The sequence below is a fragment of the Haematobia irritans genome, chromosome 3, assembly GCF_050003625.1.
Source record: "Haematobia irritans isolate KBUSLIRL chromosome 3, ASM5000362v1, whole genome shotgun sequence".
Lineage (NCBI taxonomy): Eukaryota > Metazoa > Arthropoda > Insecta > Diptera > Muscidae > Haematobia > Haematobia irritans.
This window is the reverse complement of record NC_134399.1, coordinates 11,091,313-11,114,495: the sequence shown is the minus strand read 5'-3', so window position 1 is coordinate 11,114,495 and position 23,183 is coordinate 11,091,313. Positions and strand designations below refer to the sequence as shown.

At 24.7% G+C, this 23,183-nt stretch overlaps 1 protein-coding gene across 4 annotated transcripts; it reads right to left on the bottom strand.

The window, feature by feature from the left end:
- Nucleotides 1–61: 61 nt before the first annotated feature.
- On the bottom strand, nt 62–22,726 carry Agpat1 (1-Acylglycerol-3-phosphate O-acyltransferase 1). Of its 4 annotated transcripts, none has more exons than XM_075300104.1 (4): nt 22,453–22,726; nt 17,110–17,548; nt 1,486–1,619; nt 62–1,415 (listed from the first exon to the last, which is right to left on the bottom strand). In XM_075300104.1, exons 2-4 carry the CDS (start codon nt 17,289–17,291, stop codon nt 610–612), a joined length of 1,122 nt encoding a protein of 373 aa, XP_075156219.1. In that variant the 5' UTR covers nt 17,292–17,548; nt 22,453–22,726; the 3' UTR covers nt 62–609. The 4 variants fall into 4 exon arrangements, with proteins under 4 accessions (XP_075156219.1, XP_075156220.1, XP_075156221.1 ...); XM_075300105.1 differs by having other exon boundaries at nt 22,479–22,726; XM_075300106.1 differs by having other exon boundaries at nt 22,523–22,726.
- Between the last annotated feature and the right edge of the window lie 457 nt (nt 22,727–23,183).

The window sequence follows — 23,183 nt, the reverse complement described above, 5'->3', positions numbered from 1 at the left end:
ATAAGATTTGCATCAATTAATATTTTAATTGAACGTTTTTTTTTTTCAATTTAATCATAACTTTAATTGAAAAAATATTACCTATATTTTTTTCTGTGTAGTATATACCTAGGTTAGAGTATTTAATTTTAAACTTAAAGGGAATGGATGGCCGAAGAAATTAATTATCCACTAAAAATGTAGATTATATAGTTAAGGGAATGCAAATTTTTTTAAAGCTCCTAATTAAGTGTAAATCGTATGAATAAAAAAATTTCAATATGATTTTTAAAATATTGCATAGGTTAGCAATCAAAAAAAGTCTGTAAGTTAATAAATTGTCTAAATATATATGAAAACAATCTATAAGAATAAAAAAATAATCACTTTAAAATGTTAATACATGCTGGCTGAAAAAAAAACAATATCTTTATAATACATGTGTGTTGTGTAAATAAATAAAAAAAATACAAGACAATAATTAAATACATATGTAGAAAATATAATACGAAGGAAACGCGTGGGGAGGGAGGGAAGGGTACTGTTTGCTACACAAGCACAGCTTATGATGATTTTCTTTAATAAAAATAATAAATAGCTTAAATTGGTATGTGCTTCTTTGGTTAATCTCTAATGAACTAATGTTGTTTGCTTTTTGGTATCCTTGATGGTATCTTTGAATTCTGAGGCGCTCATTTCCATTTCGGTATTTACAATGTCTTGCGCTTGGCTGGTAGCTGTTACTGTTTTTACTGTTACGGGTTGGGATGGTGATGACATAGCTTCTTTCTGTGTCGAATCACATGTTGAGGAGCACTGTGGTGATGACGATGCAAATTCCTTCACCGACTTTGGGGTACAAGGAGGTGTTGAGGGTTTTGCCGTATTACTTTCATCGACCTCTTCTTCGACTGAATTATTTTTGTTTTTTATTGATTGTGAGGCATAACGCTGGACAATTTCACTTGATGACTGTTTAAAGGTCTCCGACATTAGTTTATGGACCTTCTCCATTAATTCGGGTAAATCACTTTTTGTCATACCCTCTGTACTTATGGCCGGCAGAGTAGTAATTATGATATTTCCAGCATTTAAAATTTTCTTTTTATCATTCAAGAATGTACAATAAGAGCTAAAGACCACTGGTAATATTGGTATTTGCTCTTCGATGGCCATGTGAAAGGCTCCCTTTTTGAAATTGTGTAACTCACCAGTGTTTCGCCTTGTTCCCTCGGGAAATACCCACAGCTTGATGTTTTGCTTTTTTATTTTACTATTAACTTGATTTAGAGTATCTCGGGCTTTTTCGCCACGAACACGATCAATAAAAATCAATCCAGCAAGCCATGCGGCCAGACCAAAGGGCCAAGCATAAAACAGTTCACGTTTGGCAACCACAGTACATTTATTCATTACATGCCAGATATTAAACATTCCTATGAACGAGAATAACACAGAATAATACCTTGTTATTAAAAATTTCAATGTGAATAACATTATTCTTACCCAATACGTCCAAGGATGATTGATGATTGGCCACAATAATACAGGCTCGATCCTTTTCCAAATGTTCTTTGCCACGTAATTCCCATCTTAAGCCAATTAAAGTTGTTACTCGATGGCACCAAGTGCTAGCCCATCTAAACGATAACGAAAATGATTCAAATTATTTCTATTGACAATTAATAATTAGAAAAAAAGTAATTAAAATATAAATTATATTATTGCTATAGAAAATTTTATCTCTATAGCAAATTTTGTCAACATTTTATTTCTATAGAAAATTTTGTAAAAATTTTATTTCTGTAACAAATTTTGTCAACATTTTAATTCTATAGAAAATTTTGTCAAAATTGTATTTCTTTAGAAAATTTTTTCAAAATTTTATTTCCAAAGGAAATTTTGTCAAAATTTTATTTTTATAGAAAATTTTGTCACAATTTTATTTCTGTAGAAAATTTTGTCAAAATTTTATTTCCAACGAAAATTTTGTTAAAATTTTAATTTCTATAGGAACATTTTGTTAAAATTTTATTTCTATAGAAAATTTTGTCAAAATTTTATTTCTATAGAAAATTTGTCAAAAATTTATTTTTATAGAAAGTTTTTTCAAAATTTTATTTCTATAGAAATTTTTGTCAAAATTTTATTTCTATAGGAAATTTTATCAAAATTTTATTTCTATAGCAAATTTGGTCAAAATTTTATTTCTATAGGAAATTTTGTCAAAAATTTATTTTTATAGAGTTTTTTCAAAATTTTATTTCTATAGAAATTTTTGTCAAAATTTTATTTCCAAAGAAAATCTTGTCAAAATTTTATTTCTATAGAAAATTTTGTCAAAATTTTATTTCTATAGAAAATTTTGTCAGAAATTTATTTCCAACGAAAATTTTGTTAAAATTTTACTTTAAAAAGGAAATTTTGTTAAAATTTTATTTCTATAGGAAATTTTATCAACATTTTATTTCCATAGGAAATTTTGTCAAAATTTTATTTCTATAGAAAATTTTGTCAAAATATTATTGCTGTAGACAATTTTGTCAAAATTTTATTTTATTTTTTCAAAATGTTATTCCCAAAGAAAATTTTGTCAAAATTTTATTTCTATAGAAGGTTTTTTTTCAAAATTTTATTTCTACAGAAAATTTTGTCAAAATTTTGTTTCTATAGAAATTTTTGTCAAAATTTTATTTCCAAAGAAAATTTTGTTAAAATTTTATTTCTATAGAAAATTTCATCAAAATTTTATTCCCAACGAAAATTTTGTTAAAATTTTAATTTCTATAGAAAATTTTATCAAAATTTTATTTCTATAGGAAATTTTATCAACATTTTATTTCTATAGGAAATTTTGTCAAAATTTTATTTCTATAGAATGTTTTGTCCAAATTTTATTTCTATAGAAAATTTTGTCAAAATATTATTGCTATAGAAAATTTTGTCAAAATTTTATTTCTATAGAAAATTTTGTCAAAATTTTATTTTATTTTGTCAAAATGTTATTCCCAAAGAAAATTTTGTCAAAATTTTATTTCTATAGGTTTTTTTTCAAAATTTTATTTCTACAGAAAATTTTGTCAAAATTTTTTTCTATAGAAATTTTTGTCAAAATTTTATTTCCAAAGAAAATTTTGTTAAAATTTTATTTCTATAGAAAATTTCACCAAAATTTTATTTCCAACGAAAATTTTAGTTAAAACTTTATTTCTATAGAAATTTTTTTCAAAATTTTATTTCTACAGAAAATTTTGTCAAAATTTTATTTCTATAGAAGGTTTTTTTCAAAATTTTATTTCTACAGAAAATTTTGTCAAAATTTTGTTTCTATAGAAATTTTTGTCAAAATTTTATTTCCAAAGAAAATTTTGTTAAAATTTTATTTCTATAGAAAATTTTATCAAAATTTTATTTCTATAGGAAATTTTGTCAAACTTTTATTTCTATAGAAAATTTTGTAAAAATTTTATTTCTATAGAAAAATTTGTCAAAATTTTATTCTTATAGATTTTTTTTCAAAATTTTATTTCCAAAGGAAATTTTGTCAAAATTTTATTTCTGTAGAAAATTTTGTCCAAATTTTATTTCTATACAAAATTTTGTCAAAATTTTATTTCTATATTATTTCTATACAAAAAACTAAACTACAAGAGTAGCTTAACCAACAGAGGAATGCTGATGAGGAATGTGGTAATTCCGAAACATGCGTCCATCCAACCATCTTGCAGTCTATAGGGCTTTGCCCAAATAAATTTGACAAACATTCTTTTCCTCTGTTGGTTAAGCTACTCTTGTAGTTTAGTCAACACAATGGTTTTAAAGCTGAGATCAAAACAACAAAAATTTTATTTCTATAGAAAATTTTGTCAAAATGTTATTTCCAAAGAAAATGTTGTCAAGTTTTTATTTCCAAAGAAAATTTTGTCAAAATTTTATTTCCAACAAAAATTTTGTTAAAATTTTAATTTCTATAGAAAATTTTATCAACATTTTATTTCTATAGGAAATTTTGTAAAAATTTTATTTCTATAAGAAATTTTTTCAAAATTTATTTTATTTTGTCAAAATTTTATTTGCAAAGAAAATTTTGTCAACATTTTATTTCTATAGAAAATTTTGTCAAAATTTTATTTCTATAGAAAATGTTGTCAAAATATTATTTCTTTTATTTATTTTATTTCTATAGAAAATGTTATCAAAATTTAATTTCTATAGAAAATTTTGTTAAAATTTTATTTCTATAGAAATTTTTGTCAAAATTTTATTTCCACAAAAAATTTTGTTAAAATTTTATTTCTAAAATAATTTTGTCAAATTTCTATAGAAAAGTTTATCACAATTTTATTTCTATAGGAAATTTTGTTAAAATTTTATTTCTATAGAAATTGTTATCAAAAGTTTATTTCTATAGAAATTTTTTTCAAAATTTTATTTCTACAAAAAATTTTGTCAAAATTTTATTTCTAGAGAAAATTTTGTCAAAATGTTATTTCCAAAGAAAATTTTTTCAAAATTTTATTTCTAAAGAAAGTTTTTTCAAAATTTTATTTCTACAGAAAATTTTGTCAAAAATTTATTTCTATAGAAAGTTTTTTTTCCAAATTTTATTTCTACAGAAAATTTTGTCAAAATTTTGTTTCTATAGAAATTTTTGTCAAAATTTTATTTCCAAAGAAAATTTTGTTAAAATTTTATTTCTATAGAAAATTTCGTCAAAATTTTATTTCCAACGAAAATTTTGTCAAAATATTATTGCTGCAGAAAATTTTGTCAAAATTTTATTTCTATAGAATGTTTTGTCCAAATTTAATTTTATAGACAATTTTGTCAAAATTTTATTTCCTAAGAACATTTTGTAAAATTTTATTTCTATAGAAAATTTTGTCAAAATTTTATTTCTATAGAAAAAATTGTCAAAATATTATTTCTATAAAAAATTGTCGAAATCCTACTACAATCCATTACGAATAAGGGAAGGGACAGTTAAAACTGTATATTATTTTCTGCAACCTGTTCTTAATAACACTGAAATAAATGCCCTGTACTCAGGTGCAATTAAGTTCAATAAAAACATTACAAATGTGGACAAAGTAATAATGACAATGTTAAATATTGGAGATAGGGTTCACAACAATATAACCTGTTCCTATAAAACAATGTTGAATTTCAATGTCATTACTACACCTAAGACTACTCTATGGTATTATTTGGGAAAAGCAATTATATCCATTTATCAATGACCATTGACTTTAACTTGCCCTCGACCATGATTAACGATAATAACCTGATAATTTGACAATAACTTTCTTAGGTTTATTCAAATGACATCATTTAGGGACTCTTCGATAGTTTTTTTTTTGGCTTTTAGTGAAAATATGATTAATTATTAATAGACCAATAACGTGTTGGGTTTAGTTTGTCATGACAAATCACAAATATTCAAAATAAAAATTTAACGCTCGCATTTAATTTTTATTGGACATTATATGTTGAAAGATTTCCACACAACTTAACTAAACATAAAAAAACTGGATAGCTGTAGCATTAAATTTTACAATATTTTCAGAATTCCCTAGTTTTTTTTTGTTTTTTTTTGTTGTTGTTTTTTTTTTTAATTAATTTCCACATAACTTAACTAAACATAAAAAAAACTGGATAGCTGTAGCATTAAATTTTACAACATTTTCAGAATTCCCTAAAGTTTTATTTTTTTATGTTTTTTTTTTTAATTAATTTTTTTTTGTTTTTTTGAAATGGTGTAAATCAATAATCCAATGAATTGCAATCATATCAATTTTTCAAGTATGTATGGTATAATTAGAACACTTTAGATAAAGAGAGAATTATTAAAATCGGCTATAAATATTTGATAACTGAATAAATGTGATTTTCCATTTAAAACTTTGACAAATAAGACATTATGTCTTTGAAGATTGCAGTGGGTTTCTTTAAAACGAAGTCCATAAATATTTCAGTGAAGGTAAACAAACCAAACAAAAAAACCCATTTGATTTCTTTTGTAATCGAATAAACTTTTGCGATAACGAAATAAAAACAATTGCATATTTCCAGAAATGTAAAGCAATTAATAATGTTGTAATATTATGGAAATATAATGCCGTTATAAAAAAAACGCAAATAAATAAATAAAACAAATATATGCGGCCGAAAGATCGGCCAGGCCGAAAATACGCCCGGTTTCATTACGAGCCAAAGAAGCAGAGAATCGAAATAAGAATATTTTAAAGATACAATTCTCTTTTAAATTTAAGTTTCGCGGAAACAAATTTGAAACAATTTTGAATTTGTATGTACTATCCTTTAAAAGTATGTTAACGACAACCTAAATTACCAAATTAAGGCTCGACTTCAAAATAAAGAGTCTCCTATTTTTGAGCTCTGTTTTGCCTTGTAGTCAAGATACCAAACAAGAGAATAAATTTAAAGACAATTTCATTAATTTTGAAGAATTTTTTAGTATTATTAAAGCCAAGTTGTCCTTTGGCAAACAAAGTTCTATTTTATGTAAACATACTGATTTTTAAGTAGACTCTCTTAATTATAAGGATAAAAGATTATCGACTTTTGTCAAAATGAAATGATGATAAAATTTTAGAATTTTTTTTATAGAAATAAAATGTAGACAAAATTTTCCATAGAAAAAAAATTTTGACAAAATTTTCTATAGAAATAACATTTTGACAAAAAAAAAATGTACAAAATTTTCTATGAAATAAAATTTTATATAGAAATATAATTTTGAAAAAGTTTTATATAAAAACAAAATTTTTGACAAAATTTTCTATAGAAGTAAAATTTGCAGAAAATTTTCTATAGAAATAAAATTTTGACAAAACTTTCTATAGAAATAAAATTTGCTGAAAATTTTCTATAGAAATAAAATTTGCAGAAAATTGTCTATAGAAATAAAATTTTGATAAAATTTTCTATGGAAATAAAATTTTGCAAAAATTTTATATAGAAATGCCATTTTTGACAACATTTTCTATAGAAATGAAATTTTTGGCGAAATTTTCTATAGAAACAAAATTTTGACAAAATATATTAAAGAAATAAAATTTTGACAAAATTTTCTGTAGAAATTAGATTTTGACTTAATTTTCTATAGAAATGAAATTTTGGCAAAAATGTCTATAGAAATAAAATTTTGTCAAAAATGTCTCTAGAAATAAAATGTTGACAAAATGTTCTATAGAAATAAAAATTTTCTATAGAAATAAAATTTTAACAAAATTTTCTATAGAAATAAATTTTTGACAAAATTTTCTATAGAAATACATTTTTGACAAAATTTTTTTACAAAATTCTCTATAGAGTGATCAAAACCGGTCGGTGAAAACCGGTGGACCGGTTTTTCGTTTTGCACCGATTGTCGGTTTTGTATAAAAACCCATTTTCGGTGGACCGGTAGAACCGGTTATTTTAATATCATAAAAACCGACTTTCGGTTTTTTATTTTGAATGTAAACTGAAATAAGAAAACTTCCCGAATGCATTTTCTGCGCTGTTCTAACTCGTTTCTGAACACTTCCAACATAGTATTCGTCCAAGATGTCAAATTAAATACGTTGGTTTTCTAAAGAAATCCCAGAGATATTTCAATAAAATCGTGCTTGTTCAATTATGAGCGTATATTTTGGCAACAAATCTATGATATTTCTTGATGAAAGATTTTTTGATAAATAATTTACATGAAATGATTGAAAATATCAATCATTTTTATTGTAGATCTACTCCCGATGAAGTAATTCGAAAAACTGAAGAATAAAGAAACCAATACATACAAAAAACGATCTCAAGCTTGAATAATTATTTTATTTTTACATTAAGTATTTTTTCTTCATTTATATTAAATTAAGCGTTTTTGCTCCTTTTGGGAAGAACCCGGTTGAACCGGTTATGCCGGTTATTTAATTTTTAAAACATCGCCCACCGGTTTTAAAAAATGGTGTGATTTTTTAGAACCGAGAAAAACCGACTTTCAAAAAAACCGTTTTTTTGATCACTCTAATTCTCTATGAAATAAAATTTTGTAAAAATTTTCTATAGAAATAAAATTTGCAGAAAATTTTCTATAGAAATAAAATTTGCAGAAAATTTTCTATAGAAATAAAATTTTGACAAAATTTTTTATAGAAATAAAATTTTGACAAAATGTTCTGTAAAAATTAAGTTTTGACTTAATTTTCTATAGAAATAAAATTTTGCAAAAAAATTTATAGAAATAAAATTTTGCAAAAATTTTCTATAGAAATAAAATTTTGCAAAAGTTTTCTATAGAAATAAAATTTTGCAAAAATTTTCTATAGAAATAAAATGTTGACAAAATGTTCTATAGAAATAAAAATGTTCTATAGAAATAAAATTTTCTATAGAAATAAAATTTTAACAAAATTTTCTACAGAAATAAATTTTTGACAAATTTTTTTACAAAATTCTTTATGAAATAAAATTTTGCAAAAATTTTCGATCGAAATAAAATTTTGCAAAAAATTTCTATAGAAATAAAATTTTGCAAAAAATTTCTATAGAAATGAAATTTTTGGCAAAATTTTCTATATAAATAACATTTTGACAAAACATGTTTAGAAAATTTTCTTTGAAATAAAATTTCGACAAAATTTTCTATAGAAAAAAAATTTTGCAAAAATTTTATATAGAAATAAAATTTTGCAAAAATGTTATATAGAAATACCATTTTTGACAAAATTTTCTATAGAAATACAATTTTTGACAAAATTTTCTATAGAAATAAAATTTTTGACAAAATTTTATATAGAAATAAAATTTTTGACAAAATTTTCTATAGAAAATTTTTGACAAAATTTTCTATAGAAATAACATTTTGACAAAAAAATTTTACAAAATTTTCTATGAAATAAAATTTTGACAAAATTTTCTATAGAAATAAAATTGTGCAAAAATTTAATATAGAAATAAAATTTTGCAAAAATTTTATATAGAAATAAACTTTTGCAAAAAGTTTATACAGAAATACAATTTTTGACAAAATTTTCTATACAAATAAAATTTGTAGAAAATTTTCTATAGAAATAAAATTTGCAGAAAATTTTCTATACAAATAAAATTTTGACAAAATTTTCTATGGAAATAAAATTTTGCAAAAAAAAAAAAAAAAACAAAAAAAAAACAATAACGATTTTGCAAAAATTTTATATAGAAATAAAATTTTGCAAAAATGTTATATAGAACAAAAAATTTTTACAAAATTTTCTATAGAAATAAAATAAAAGTCAAAAAAAAAAAATAGTATATCTAAATTTTCGACAAAATTTTTTTTAGAAATAAAGTTTTGGCAAAAATGCCTATAGAAATAAAATGTTGACACAATGTTCTATAGAAATAAAAATGTTCTATAGAAACAAAATTTTCGACAAAAGTTTCTATTGAAATAAAATTTTAACAAAATTTTCTATAGAAATAAATTTTTGACAAAATTTTCTATAGAAATAAAATTTTGCAAAAATTTTCTATAGAAATAAAATTTTGCAAAAATTTTCTATAGAAATAAAATTTTGAGAAAAATTTTCTATAGAAATAAAATTTTAAGAAAAATTTTCTAAAAATGTTTCTATTCTATATATAAAATTTTTTTGTTTGGTAGTTTTTTGGTAAAATTTTCCGCCAAATTTGGTAGATTATTTTTGGATCGAGTAGAAACCGTGGACTTGACTCGAAATCAATACCAAAATATTCAGAATCTTTGAACTCAAGTAAAGTTGTAAGGTGTAGTCCAATGTTCTAAACAATGACGTAGTAATGCCATTGAAACTTTGTAGGAACTATAATTGTTATAAACTGTATCCGCAATATTTTATATTTACATTTCTTTAATTGAAGTGGACGGTACAAATTTTTTTAATTGAGCTTAATTATAACTGGAAATAGAATAATTACTGTAGTAGTTGTATATAGAACAGTTTGCATGAATTAATTGTTATACACAACAACGATAAACTATAGTTTAATATTATAATAATAAGACATGTAACATATACATGATTTATTCAAAGGAAGTTTCGGTAGGTCGATGAAATAGATTCTAGAGTATAGTTGAATTTAATTTTTGTGAATATGGTCTATTATTTTAATACATATAACAGCTTGGTTAATTATCCAGGAAAAAAATGTAAACCAAAAAAAAAAAAAGAAACAACCTAAATGTTATTTTTGGTTCCGGAAAATTTGCAATATCTAATCAGAAGCAATGAATTTTACATGGGATTGTCATGGGTCGGAAGTCAATTTTGTGTTGATTTAGCATTACTTCTTAATATAATAACGGCTTTCAAGTTTTTCGAACAAAACAAACATCTTTTGAAGTGATAATTAAATCTCTCTAAGGATACCATTATTGGTATCTAAGGATACATTGTTTACTGGGATGTTTGAAAACAAAGGAGCATTTGGTTAAAAAACAAAAATAATTAAAACAGGCACATTTGACTGAAAAATTCAAAACGTTTTAGTGGAATTTAATAACAAAAAATCTTTACAATTTTTCCTCGATATATGCTTCAAAGCATTCAAACTAGACCCTATGAGGGAAAAGGCCTTTCTATTAAAAGAACCGATAAAAATGCTGGATAGGCTACATGTGGATACTTATGACCAATATATTTCGTGTGAAAATAAAAATCAACCATAAATATTTATGATTTTGATTGGCCTTTGATGACCAATAAATAAAGCAAATATTCCAAACAATCCATTAATAATTTTCTGATTAGATTGAAGTAAAGTGTTATCCAGCCGGACGGCACTTTGTCAAAAATTTTATTCGTATAGATAATTATGTCAACATTTTATTTCTATAGGAAATTTTGTCAAATTTTCATTTCTATTGAAAATTTTTGTCAACATGTTATTCCTATAGAAATTTTTGTAAAAATTTTATTTCTATAGAAAATGTTTCAAAATTTTATTCTATAGAAAATTTTGTCAAAATTTTATTTCTATAGAAAATTTTGTCAAAATTTTATTTCTATAGAAAATTTTGTCAAAATTTTATTTTTATAGAAAATTTTTGTCCCAATTTTATTTCTATAGAAAATCTTGTAAAATTTTTATTTCTATAGAAATTTTGTCAAAATTTTATTTCTATAGAAATTTTGTTAAAATTTAATTTCTATAGAAACTTTTATCAAAATTTTAATTATATAGAAAATTTTTGTCAACATATTATTTTTATAGAAAATTTTGTCAAAATTTTATTTCTTTAGGAAATTTTGTCAAAATTTTATTTCTATAGAAAATTGTTTGTCAAAATTTTATTTCTATAGAAAATTTTGTCCAAATTTTATTTAAATAGAAAATTTTGCCAACATTTTATTTCTATAGAAAATTTTATCAAACTTTTATTTCTATAGAAAATTTTGTCAAAATTGTATTTCTATAGGAAATTTTGCCAAAATTTCATCTCTATAGAAAATTTTGTCAAACTTTTATTTCTATAGAAAATTTTGTCAAAATTTTATTTCTATAGATAATTTTGCCAACATTTTATTTCTATAGAAAATTTTGTCATTTTTTTTTTCTATAGAGAATTTTGTCAAAATTTTATTTCTATAGAAAATGTTGGTCAAAATTTCATTTCTATAGAAAATTTTGTCAAAATTTCATTTCTATATGAAAATTTTGTCAAAATTTCATTTCTATAGAAAATTTTGTCAAAATTTTATTTCTATAAAAAATTGTGTCAATATTAAAGGTGTGCGCGTGAGTGAAATTTCACTCACACTCACGCACAATTACGAAGTCAAATATTTATTCACGCACGCTGACGCACGATAAGTGTCGTAGCCACTCACAGTCACGCACATTCACGAAATGAAAAGCAGTAATCACGAACGCTCGTGCACGAAGTACTTTTACAGACTCACGCACGATTCACGACAATTCACGTGACTCAGGACAAATTCACGAGACTCACGACATTTTCCCAACGGGAATGAGCAAGGGTAACAAACCACGCGTGTCACGATAATTTTGTGTCACGCGCACACCTCTAATCAAAATTTTATTTCTATAGAAAATTTTGTCAAAATTTCATTTCTATAGGAAATTTTGACAAAATTTCATTTCTATAGGAGATTTTGGCAAAATTTCATTTCTATAGGAAATTTGGCAAAATTTCATTTCTATAGAACATTTTGGAATATAGAAAATTTTATCAAAATTTTATTTCTATAGAAAATTTTTTCAAAATTTTATTTTTATAGAAAATTTTGTCAAAATTTTATTTCTATAGAAATTTTGTCAAAATTTAATTTCTATAGAAATTTTTATCAAAATTTTATTTATATAGAAAATTGTTGCCAACATATTATTTTTATAGAAAATTTTGTCAAAATTTTATTTCTATAGAAAATTTTTTGTCAAAATTTTATTTCTATCGAAAATTTTGTCAAAATTTTATTTCTATCGAAAATTTTGTCCAAATTTTATTTCTATAGCTAATTTTGTCAAAATTTTATTTCTATAGAAAAATTTTTGTCAAAATTTTATTTCTATCGAAAATTTTGTCAAAATTTTATTTCTATCGAAAATTTTGTCCAAATTTTATTTCTATAGCTAATTTTGTCAAAATTTTATTTCTATAGAACATTTTGTCGAAATTTCATTTCTATAGGAAATTTTGTGAAAATTTCATTTCTATAGGAAATTTTGTCAAAATTTCATTTCTATAGGAAATTTTGTCAAAATTTAATTTCTATAGGAAATTTTGTCAAAATTTTATTTCCAAAGGAAATTTTGTCAAAATTTTATTTCTATAGAAAATTTTGTCAACATTTTATTTCTGTAGAAAATTTTGTCAAAATTTTATTTCTATAGGAAATTTTGTCAAAATTTCATTTCTATAGGAAATTTTGTGAAAATTTTATTTCTATAGAAAATTTTGTCAAAATTTCATTTCTATAGAAAATTTTAGCAACATATTATTTTTATAGAAAATTTTGTCAAAATTTTATTTCTTTAGGAAATTTTGTCAAAGTTTTCTTTCTATAGAAAATTTTTTGTCCAAATTTTATTTCTATAGCTAATTTAGTCAAAATTTTATTTCTATAGAACATTTTGTCAAAATTTTATTTCTATAGGAAATTTTGTCAAAATGTCATCTCTATAGAAAATTTTGTCAAACTTTTATTTATATAGAAAATTTTGTCAAAATTTTATTTCTATAGCAAATTTTGCCAACATTTTATTTCTATAGAAAATTTGGTCAAAATTTTATTTCTAAAGAAAATTTGGTCAAAATTTTATTTCTAAAGAAAATTTTGTCAAAATTTTATTTCTATAGAAAATTTTGTCAAAATTTTATTTCTATAGAAAATTTTGTCAAAATTTTATTTCTATAGAAATTTTGTTAAAATTTAATTTCTATAGAAAATTTTGTCAAACTTTTATTTATGTAGAAAATTTTGTCAAAATTTTATTTCTATAGAATATTTTGCCAACATTTTATTTCTATAGGAAATTTTATCAAAATTTCATTTCTATAGGATATTTGGTAAAAATTTCATTTCTATAGGAAATTTTGTCAAAATTTCATTTCTGTAGAAAATTTTGTCAAAATTTTATATCTCCAAATTTTGGAAATGTTGACTTATTGATTGATATTTTTTGCGATAGTATAGGCCTCTGCACCACCACCTCAAATTTTCCAAGCATTTTTTTTTGGTCTGTACAATGATTTCCTATTGTTACGAATGAAGTAATCATTGTTTTCTAAATGCGTTATCAAAAGAAAATTCATAGTGATTTTTTATTGAGGGCAAGTAGAGCTGGTTAATATAATAATAAAAATAATAACCAATGATTTTCAAAGTTCTCCGTCATTCGTAGCTAATACAGTCGAACAGTGTTATAATGAAATTGCAGAGATCCGGAGACTTTTAGTTCGTATATTCGTATATCTTTATAGTCGTAGTAATGAATATAAAAAAAATTATGAAAAGCTTTTAAGTAATCGATCTAAATATTGCAAGCTTGTTTGTAATCTAAGCTATTATTTAATTTAAATTTAAAAATTTATTTTATTTATTATATATTTATTTTCTACTGTATACAGCTTGATTGAATTTTAAAACAAATCAGTAAACAAGATTTATTATTATATCAATGTATACACTCAAAAAAAAGTTTATTATGTTTGGAGAAAGCTTCCTTTACTCTAATAATATTTTTCGTACGATAGTTAAATTAACTAAAACCGAGGGAAAAATATACACAAATTAAGCATAAAGACAAGTAAGGAAAGTCTAAAGTCGGGCGGGGCCGACTATATTATACCCTGCATCACTTTGTAGATCTAAATTTTCGATACCATATCACATCCGTCAAATGTGTTGGGTGCTATATACAAAGGTTTGTCCCAAATACATACATTTAAATATCACTCGATCTGGACAGAATTTGATAGACTTCTACAAAATCTATAGACTCAAAATTTAAGTCGGCTAATGCACTAGGGTGGAACACAATGTTAGTAAAAAAATATGGGAAACATTTAAATCTGAAGCAATTTTAAGGAAACTTCGCAAAAGTTTATTTATGATTTATCGCTCGATATATATGTATTAGAAGTTTAGGAAAATTAGAGTCATTTTTCGACTAAGCAGTTGCGATTTTACAAGGAAAATGTTGGTATTTTGACCATTTTTGTCGTAATCAGAAAAACATATATATGGGAGCTATATCTAAATCTGAACCGATTTCAACCAAATTGGGCACGCATAGCTACAATGCTAATTCTATTCCCTGTGCAAAATGTCACCTAAATCGGAGTAAAAAATTCGCCTCTGTGGTCATATGAGTGTAAATCGGGCGAAAGCTATATATGGGAGCTATATATAAATCTGAACCGAAATCAATCAAATTTGGCACGCATAGCTACAATGCTAAATCTACTCCCTGTGCAAAATTTCAACCAAATTGGGCCAAAACTCTGGCTATTAAAACCATATTAGTCCATATCGGGTGAAAAATATATATGGGAGCTACATCTAAATCTGAACCGATTTCAATCAAATTTGACACACTTTACTATAGTACTAATTGTCCTTCTTGTGCAAGATTTTAAGTAAATTAGGGTAAAACTCTGGCTTCTGGGACGGTATTAGTCCATATCGGGCGATAGATATATATGGGAGCTATATCTAAATCTGAACCGATTTCTTCCAAAATCAATAGGGATCTATTCTGAGCCAAAACACAGACTTGTGCCAAATTTGAAGTCGATTGGACTAAAACTGCGACCTAGGCTTTGATTACAAAAATGTGTTCACGGACAGACGGACAGACGGACATCGCTATATCGACTCAGGAGCCCACCCTGAGCATTTTTGCCAAAGACACCATGTGTCTATCTCGTCTCCTTCTGGGTGTTGCAAACATATGCACTAACTTATAATACCCTGTTCCACAGTGTGGCGCAAGGTATAATTAACTAAATTCGTGTCTTCTATAAAATAGTTCATTATTTCTTTAAATTTGCAAATTTTACTACAAATTCGTTCATCATGAACTTCGTATGTCACTAAAGACATTCTTGCAATTTGGAACTCCAAGTTTTTCCTTCAAACTAAAAATTTTTCTTTAACAAGTGAAAAAACTTAATTACGTCTACAAAATTTTCTTGAATTTGTCGAAAAAATAATTACTTATTTTAATGACATCGGCGTGATGCCAGCGTTTGTAATACTGTTTAGTTAAAATTTTCTAAAAATATTCAAAATGTTCTAAAATTAACCGAATGTTTTCTTCCTGGTGGGTTCAACGTTGTTTCAGTGTAGGTTTTAGTAATGCACTTATTGCATTGTAAGTGCGTTATCGTAGACAAAATCCCACCATAAGCTCATCGCATAATATTAAAGATTTATTAAGGTCATTTTATGAGAGAAATTGCAGCTGGTTAATGAAAATTTCATATATCTGTGGTCACAACCCTTAACAGCCTAACTCAAGTTAGGACACAATTGAGTTATTAGCACCATCGTATTCTGCGTATCTAAATTTATTTGCTCTAAATTTTTCATGTTTGTATCTCTTCTAGGAAGGCAATTAATCCTAATCCAAAAAACACCTTCTCCTGATTTTCAGTGAAGATTCAAAACTTTAAACTCCTGTATTGAAACTATTGAAAAACAGACTTCGGCTGTTATGGGTTGTGACCACAGATATATGCTGTTGGATACAAATCAACGAATGGAATCTATTGTCCCAGCATTAATTTCACCTAATAGGATTTTGTCATATATCTAACGATATATAGTTTCTAAGTTATCACGACTTTTTCAAAAATTTTTAAAAATCGAAAGGATAAATAAAATCGACTTTTGAAATGGTTCAATGTTAATATTTTTTAAGTCTTAAAAAAGTAAAAACGTCAATAACTAACATAAGATGAACTTCTCTTATAACAACATCAATTATTATTGATCTAAAAATTGAATTGCTCAAGATACTCTATGGTTATTTGTAATAAATGTCATTAAAATTCATTTTTCTTATACAGTCGTTTAGAATATGACTTAAATTAAAAAAATAGCTAATGACCTCAGTCGCCAATGATTTTTTATTTTTATGTTAATTTTATATTAATTATAAATAAATAAATAAATAAAAAACAATAACGTAAATTATTCTATAATTTGAAAACTGCTATTATTTAAATACTGGCTAATTTCATGCATATTTTCACTTCTACCCTATTGGCCAAATTAATATGTTTTCATACTTGATTGAGCGCTAATTAACTGTGAGATTTTGTTGATTTCATTTTAACTACGTATTAGAGAATATTTTCCAACCATTTATGTCCACTCAATCAAGAAATTCCGTTATTATAATTACAATGTATATTAAATTTTAATTTAGATTTGTTTTTGCCAAATGTCCATTATTCTACACTATACAAGACAACACTTGAAAATTTCATAGAAAATCTTCGAAAACGCACATGGGGTAGAATGGTCAAATGTTATTGATTTTTCCTTACATACTCTTGGCAAACACACAAAAGCATTCATATCTTAGAATCTTATGAACACAAAAAAGAAAAAAATAAGTGAAATAAATAATACTTACAGCAAATTTCGAACGTCACAGGGCCGAAAGAGAAATACTGGTATCAGGACAATTGAATTGAAGGATACGATGCCATAATAGATAAGAAACTTAAAATAGTACCGGAATATGTGACTGGACTCATATAAAAACGGTAACATTAGCAATACTACTAAACCGAACAGTTCAATGTAGGAGGTCATCTTGTTAAAATGTGTACCGAATTTGTTTTTTTTTTTTTGTTCTGTACCACCTAATAATGCATGAGCAATTGATAGAGGACCGGAACTGTTTTGTTTTTGGTTTCTTTAATTCTCGCAAAAGTCTTATAGTTATTATTTATTCATAAGTTTTATTGCCTTTAATGGGAATGTTTACACTTCATTGATTTCTTTAATTATAACGATATACGATAAAATGGTTAAAAGTACTGGGTTTCGATTTGATGATTTTGTTCAAGCTAAAATTAAAAACAAAGAAATATATGTAAATAAAATAACTAAATAAAAAAAATAAATTGAAATTGTTTTCAGCACCAATAAAATATAATATAATAGTTTTGTTAGTTAAATTTAAACTATGCAATTGCTAGAGAACACTCTCTCAATTCTTGACATAGGCTGATTCAGAAAATTCAGAAGTTTTCCCAGGATTACTAATAAAAACCACAACTAAAAAAAGGATATGCCTCACAAACTGGGATAGAATCTATGACCAAGGCAGGCATACCAAAGTGGAACTCATGTCATTTAATTATTACCTCCCTTATCAATTAATAAAGACCCTTTTTATTTAGATGATAATTAATCTGCATGTCATTGCTAGATTTGAAATCTATACGTGGGACAAACTACTTGCAATAGCTTTGAGGCAGCTATATATAACATATCCTATAGTTGCGAGAATCAATTGAACTAAAACTTAAACTAAATTTGCACTCACTGACAGAGAGAAGTTTTTGAAATTTACTATCTTAAGGTAAGTACTATGTTCGCTTTTCGCGTTGAAATTTTCGTAGTTACTTTATTAAAACAGTTCAATATATACCAGATAAATTAATTCAATTGATGCTCATTTTCTTGTTCCTCTAGATTTCGACAAGACTTTACAGGAATAAGTTTGTTTTCATCTATAATTTTGATTATTTAAGGAAAAGTAATCGCGAAAATAATGTGGTTTTCAACTCGAAAACCGAACATAGTACACACCTTTAATTAGCGTTGCCACAATGAATTATTATTTTGGACCAACATTTTTCCAAAATTCGTACCATTTTTCCAAATTAAATTAATATAATTTAAAAGTTAAAATTTTTCCAAAATTTTACTTCTATAGAAAATTTTGTCAAATTTTTATTTCTATAGAAATTTTTGTCACATTTTTATTTTTATAGAAAATTTTGTAAAAATGTTATTTCTATAGAAGACTTTGTCAAGATTTTATTTCTATAGAAAATTTTGTGAAAATTTTATTTCTATAGAAAATTTTGTGAAAATTTTATTTCTATAGAAAATTTTGTTAAAATTTTATTTCTATAGAAAATTTTGTGAAAATTTTATTTCTATAGAAAATTTTGTAAAAATTTTATTTCTATAAATTTTTTTTTTTTTAAATTTATTTCTATAGAAAATTTTGTCACAATTTTACTTTAATATAAAAAATGTCGTCAAAATTTTATTTCTATAGAAAATTATGTGAAAATTTTATTTCTATAAAATTTTTTTTTTTAATTTATTTCTATAGAAAATTTTGTCACAATTTTACTTTAATATCAAAAATGTCGTAAAAATTTTTTTTCTATAGAAAATTTTGTTAACATTTAATTTCTGTAGAAAATTTTGCCAAATTTTTGTCCATTAGAAACTTTTGTCCAAATTTTATGTCTATAGAAAATGTTGTCAAAATTTCATTTCTATACAAAATTTTAACAAAATTTTATTTCTTTAGGAAATTCAGTCAAAATTTCATTTTTATAGAAAATTTAGCCAAAATTTTATATCTATAGAAAATTTTGTCACAATTTTACTTCTATAGAAAATATCGTCAAAATTTGATTTCTATAGAAAATTTTGACAAAATTATATTTCTGTAGAAAATGTTGTTAAAATTTTATTTCTATAGAAAATTTTGTCAAAATTTCATTTCTATAGAAAATTTTGTCATAATTTCATTTGTATAAAAACATTTTGTCAAAATTTTATTTCTGTAGAAAATTTTGTTCATTTTTGTTTTTTAGAAAATTTTGTCATAATTTCATTTGTATAAAAAAATTTTGTCAAAATTTTTGTTCATTAGAAAATTTTGTCACAATTTTACTTCTATAGAAAATTTTGTCAAAATTTCATTTCTATAAAAAAAAATTATTTCTTTAGGAAATTCTGTCAAAATCTCATTTCTATAGAAAATTTAGCCAAAATTTTATATCTATAGAATATTTTGTCACAATTTTACTTCTATAGAAAATGTCGTCAAATTTGATTTGTATAGAAAATTTTAACAAAATTATATTTCTGTAGAAAATGTTGTTAATATTTTACTTCTATAGAAAATTTTGTCAAAATTTCATTTCTATAGAAAATTTTGTCAAAATTTCATTTCTATAGAAAATTTTGTCAAAATTTCATTTCTATAGAAAATTTTGTCAAAACGTCATTTCTATACATAATTTTGTCAAAATTTCATTTCATCGAAAATTTTGTCAAAATTTCATTTCTATAGAAAAATTTTGTCAAAATATTTCTTTAGGAAATTCTGTCAAAATGTCATTTCTATAGAAAATTTTGTCAAAATTTTATTTCTACAGCAAATTTTGTCAAACTTTTATTTCTATAGAATGTTATCAGAAAATTTTATTTCTATATAAAAATTGTACAAAATTTTCTTCCCAAATAACATTTTTGCATAATATTGTTTCTATGCAAAATTAGTTTTTTGGCAAATTTTTATTTCTATAGAAAATTTTGTTTTTTTTTTATTTCTATAGAAATTTTTGTGAAAATTTTATTTCTATACAAAATTTTTAAAAAATGATCGTCTAATCGATCATTTTGGAGAAATGGACAAAATCGACCAAATTCTATTTGGTCCGACCATCGGAAATTTAAAAATTAAACCAAATTGGCAACCCTGATCATAATACACTACATACCCTCATGTTCCGATATTCGGAATCGCAAATCGTAGGAATTTAGCTTTCTCATAAAGAAAAAAATTGAGATACTTTCGGACTTAAATTAAATTTATATTTGAACTTCTTATAAAAGAGAACTATGTTACCAAAGTTCAAATTTGTTTGTTTTAAGGTGAGCATTAAGTTCGAGTTTAGCTGCTAAAATCGTCATTTCTTCACTAAAGTGAAAACGAAATCAGTAAAAAAGCCATAAAATTATACATATTTGTTGAAGATTTCATTATAACTTGATGGGGAATATCCCAAAGCAAATTTTCGCAAAGTTTGTATTCCTTAAAAATGGATTATTAAAGAAAAGTAATCGTGAAAAAATGAAGATTTTAACGGCTAATGCTTAGTACTAAGTTCGTTTCTGCGAAAAACGAATATCTTCATATATCTCCGTAAATAGGGTCTAAATCCCAGGAATGTTAACTTATTTATGTGAAATAATATGCCTGCCTATTTTTTCGTACGAAAAATCCAGGGTTGTATAAATATGTGTCTGAAAATGCTCAAAACAAAGATTTCGCATTTATTCCGCGCTAACGTTTTTTTATATGGAGTATAACAGTTTTTCGTGCGAAAACGTGATCTTAGTACTAGGCTTAAAGGTGGGTATTAAGTTCGAGATTAGCCGCTAAAATCGCCATTTTTCACGATTACTTTTCTTTAATAATCTATTTTAAGGAATGTAAACTTTGTGAAAATTTGCTTTGGGCTATTCCCCATCAAGTTATAATAATATCTGCAACAAATATGTATAATTTTATGCCTTTTTTTTTACTGATTTAGTTTTCACTTTAGTGGCTAAATGTGAGTATTAAGTTCGGGTTTAGCCGCTAAAATCGCTAAAGTGAAAACTAAATCAGTAAGAAAAATGCATGAAATTATACATATTTGTTGCAAATTTTATTATAACTTGATGGGGAAAAGCCCAAAGCAAATTTTCACAAAGTTTGTATTCCTTAAAATGGATTATTAAAGAAAAGTAATCGTGAAAAAATGAAGTTTTTAGCGGCTAAACTCGAACTTAATACTCACCTTAAACTCGAACTTAATACCCACCTTAAACTAGAACTTAGTACCCACCTTTAGGGTTAAGAAAATATCATCAAACGAAAATTTTGCGATTTGCGATTCCGAATATCGGAACATACCCCATAATCTTAGTGTCGAGAGCAATATACCTAACGGTGGGAGTGAAAAAAAAAACTTTGGTCAAACAGGTAATGTGTGAAAAATCGTTTATTTATATTATTTTCCAACTCTCACATGGCCCTAAAAGATTAGTTATTACTCACTTAGCTACCATATATTTGAAAACTTTTTGAAAATTTGGTATCCCAAAGATATTGTGGTGAAAATCGGGTCGGGAATTACCCCAAATTCCTTTTAAACATATTAATACAATAAATATATTCATATTTTTATAATTATGTGCAATTTCCTGTTTTCCTGGCTTTTTGGAGTAAACAAACAACTTTCACATTTTTTTTTGACATTTATCAAAAATGATTAGGTACGCGAAGGGACCCTTTAACAAGGCATTCGGGAACCAGCCCATGATTGTATGCAACAAAACACCTACACTATTAAGAAAGGCAATCAATTAATTTGATCCAAATATATTTATTGGTATTAAATAATCGTTTGAGATTCTAAGTCTGGACAAACATATCCAAATCCTACTGTGAATTGCCTTTCATTTGAGCCCAATATTGCTTACTTCGCTTCAATTTTAGACTCTAATTAAAATTAAGGATTTTCATTTTTATATAAAACACTGGTATTTTTTTTAATAAACTGAATCAAATACATATTTTATCACATATTTAAATCGCAAAAAATAATATTGCCCACAGCGACACCTTGCGACTAATTATTGAAAGCACTGTCTACAAACAATAGAGTGTAACAAAATCCATAGTTGTATGGGTGTATGTTTAGAAGGTGCCACTGTTTCAATGTTCTGTGGTTATGAAGGAACTAATAAAGCAACAAAATTAGTTATCACTCAAACATTATTAGCAAAGAAAATTGCACTCTTTTTGATTTTATGGAGAATAGCAAGGCAGGCACAATACATTGAACTAATTCGAACTTTGCAAATACAAAGGACATTGAGAAACTTTAATTTTCTTTTGATTTCTAAATGATTGGAATTATTTTTTAAATAGAAACCCGGCCCGCACTTAATTAATTTTCCTCTTGCATTTACTGGACGTCGATTTCTTATGGGTGTCTTATTTCATTGATTTTTACATAGCTCCTTATTCTTGTTTTCGCGACCGTTGATTTCTTTTTTACATTTATATTTTTTATCACAACAAAAATGACTCCGATAACGTTTTAAATATTAATGCAATTATAGTTGAATTTCCGACATATTTATTGTTTTTTTTCTACTTTTTCTCTTGTTGTTGGTTGTTACAACTGCGACGTCGACGTCGTTCTGCTATTGTTGAGGGTTGTTTTTTGTCAATAGTGACGGCGTCATTCTGAACTGTCTTAGAACTCTTATGACAATGAGCAACGACATGTGCCAGCGACTCTGGAGATTAAACAAAACATATACAATAACAGAGCATGAAGGAAAGATTGAAATACATGGCAGATGATTGATAAATTAAACTCCGATTAATTAACAAAAAACAGGGATTTTCCGAGATTGAAAGATCAAATTTAAAAACAAAATGGAAATCTTAAAAATACAATCAAAATGAAGTGATTGAATTGGCAGTGATTAAATAATTAGTGTTGAGTTTCAAGTGAAATAAAAATGTGTTTGTGTTCTAAACAGTTTCCCGTTATCTATGGCGCCTAATAATTTGTGGCACGCTATTTGTATACGGCTGGAAAAGGTTTGGCCCGTCATTGGAAATAGGTATGTATAAATGACAAGGGAACTGAAAAATACTGAGCA

Coding starts and splice junctions, on each gene's coding strand:
- Agpat1 (XM_075300104.1), bottom strand. CDS start 17,291: ATGACCTCCTACATTGAACTGTTCGGTTTAGTAGTATTGCTAATGTTA. Junction 1,620..17,109: donor TGTGACGTTCGAAATTTGCT/GTAAGTATTATT, acceptor GTTATCGTTTAG/ATGGGCTAGCACTTGGTGCC. Junction 1,416..1,485: donor ATCATCCTTGGACGTATTGG/GTAAGAATAATG, acceptor TCTCGTTCATAG/GAATGTTTAATATCTGGCAT.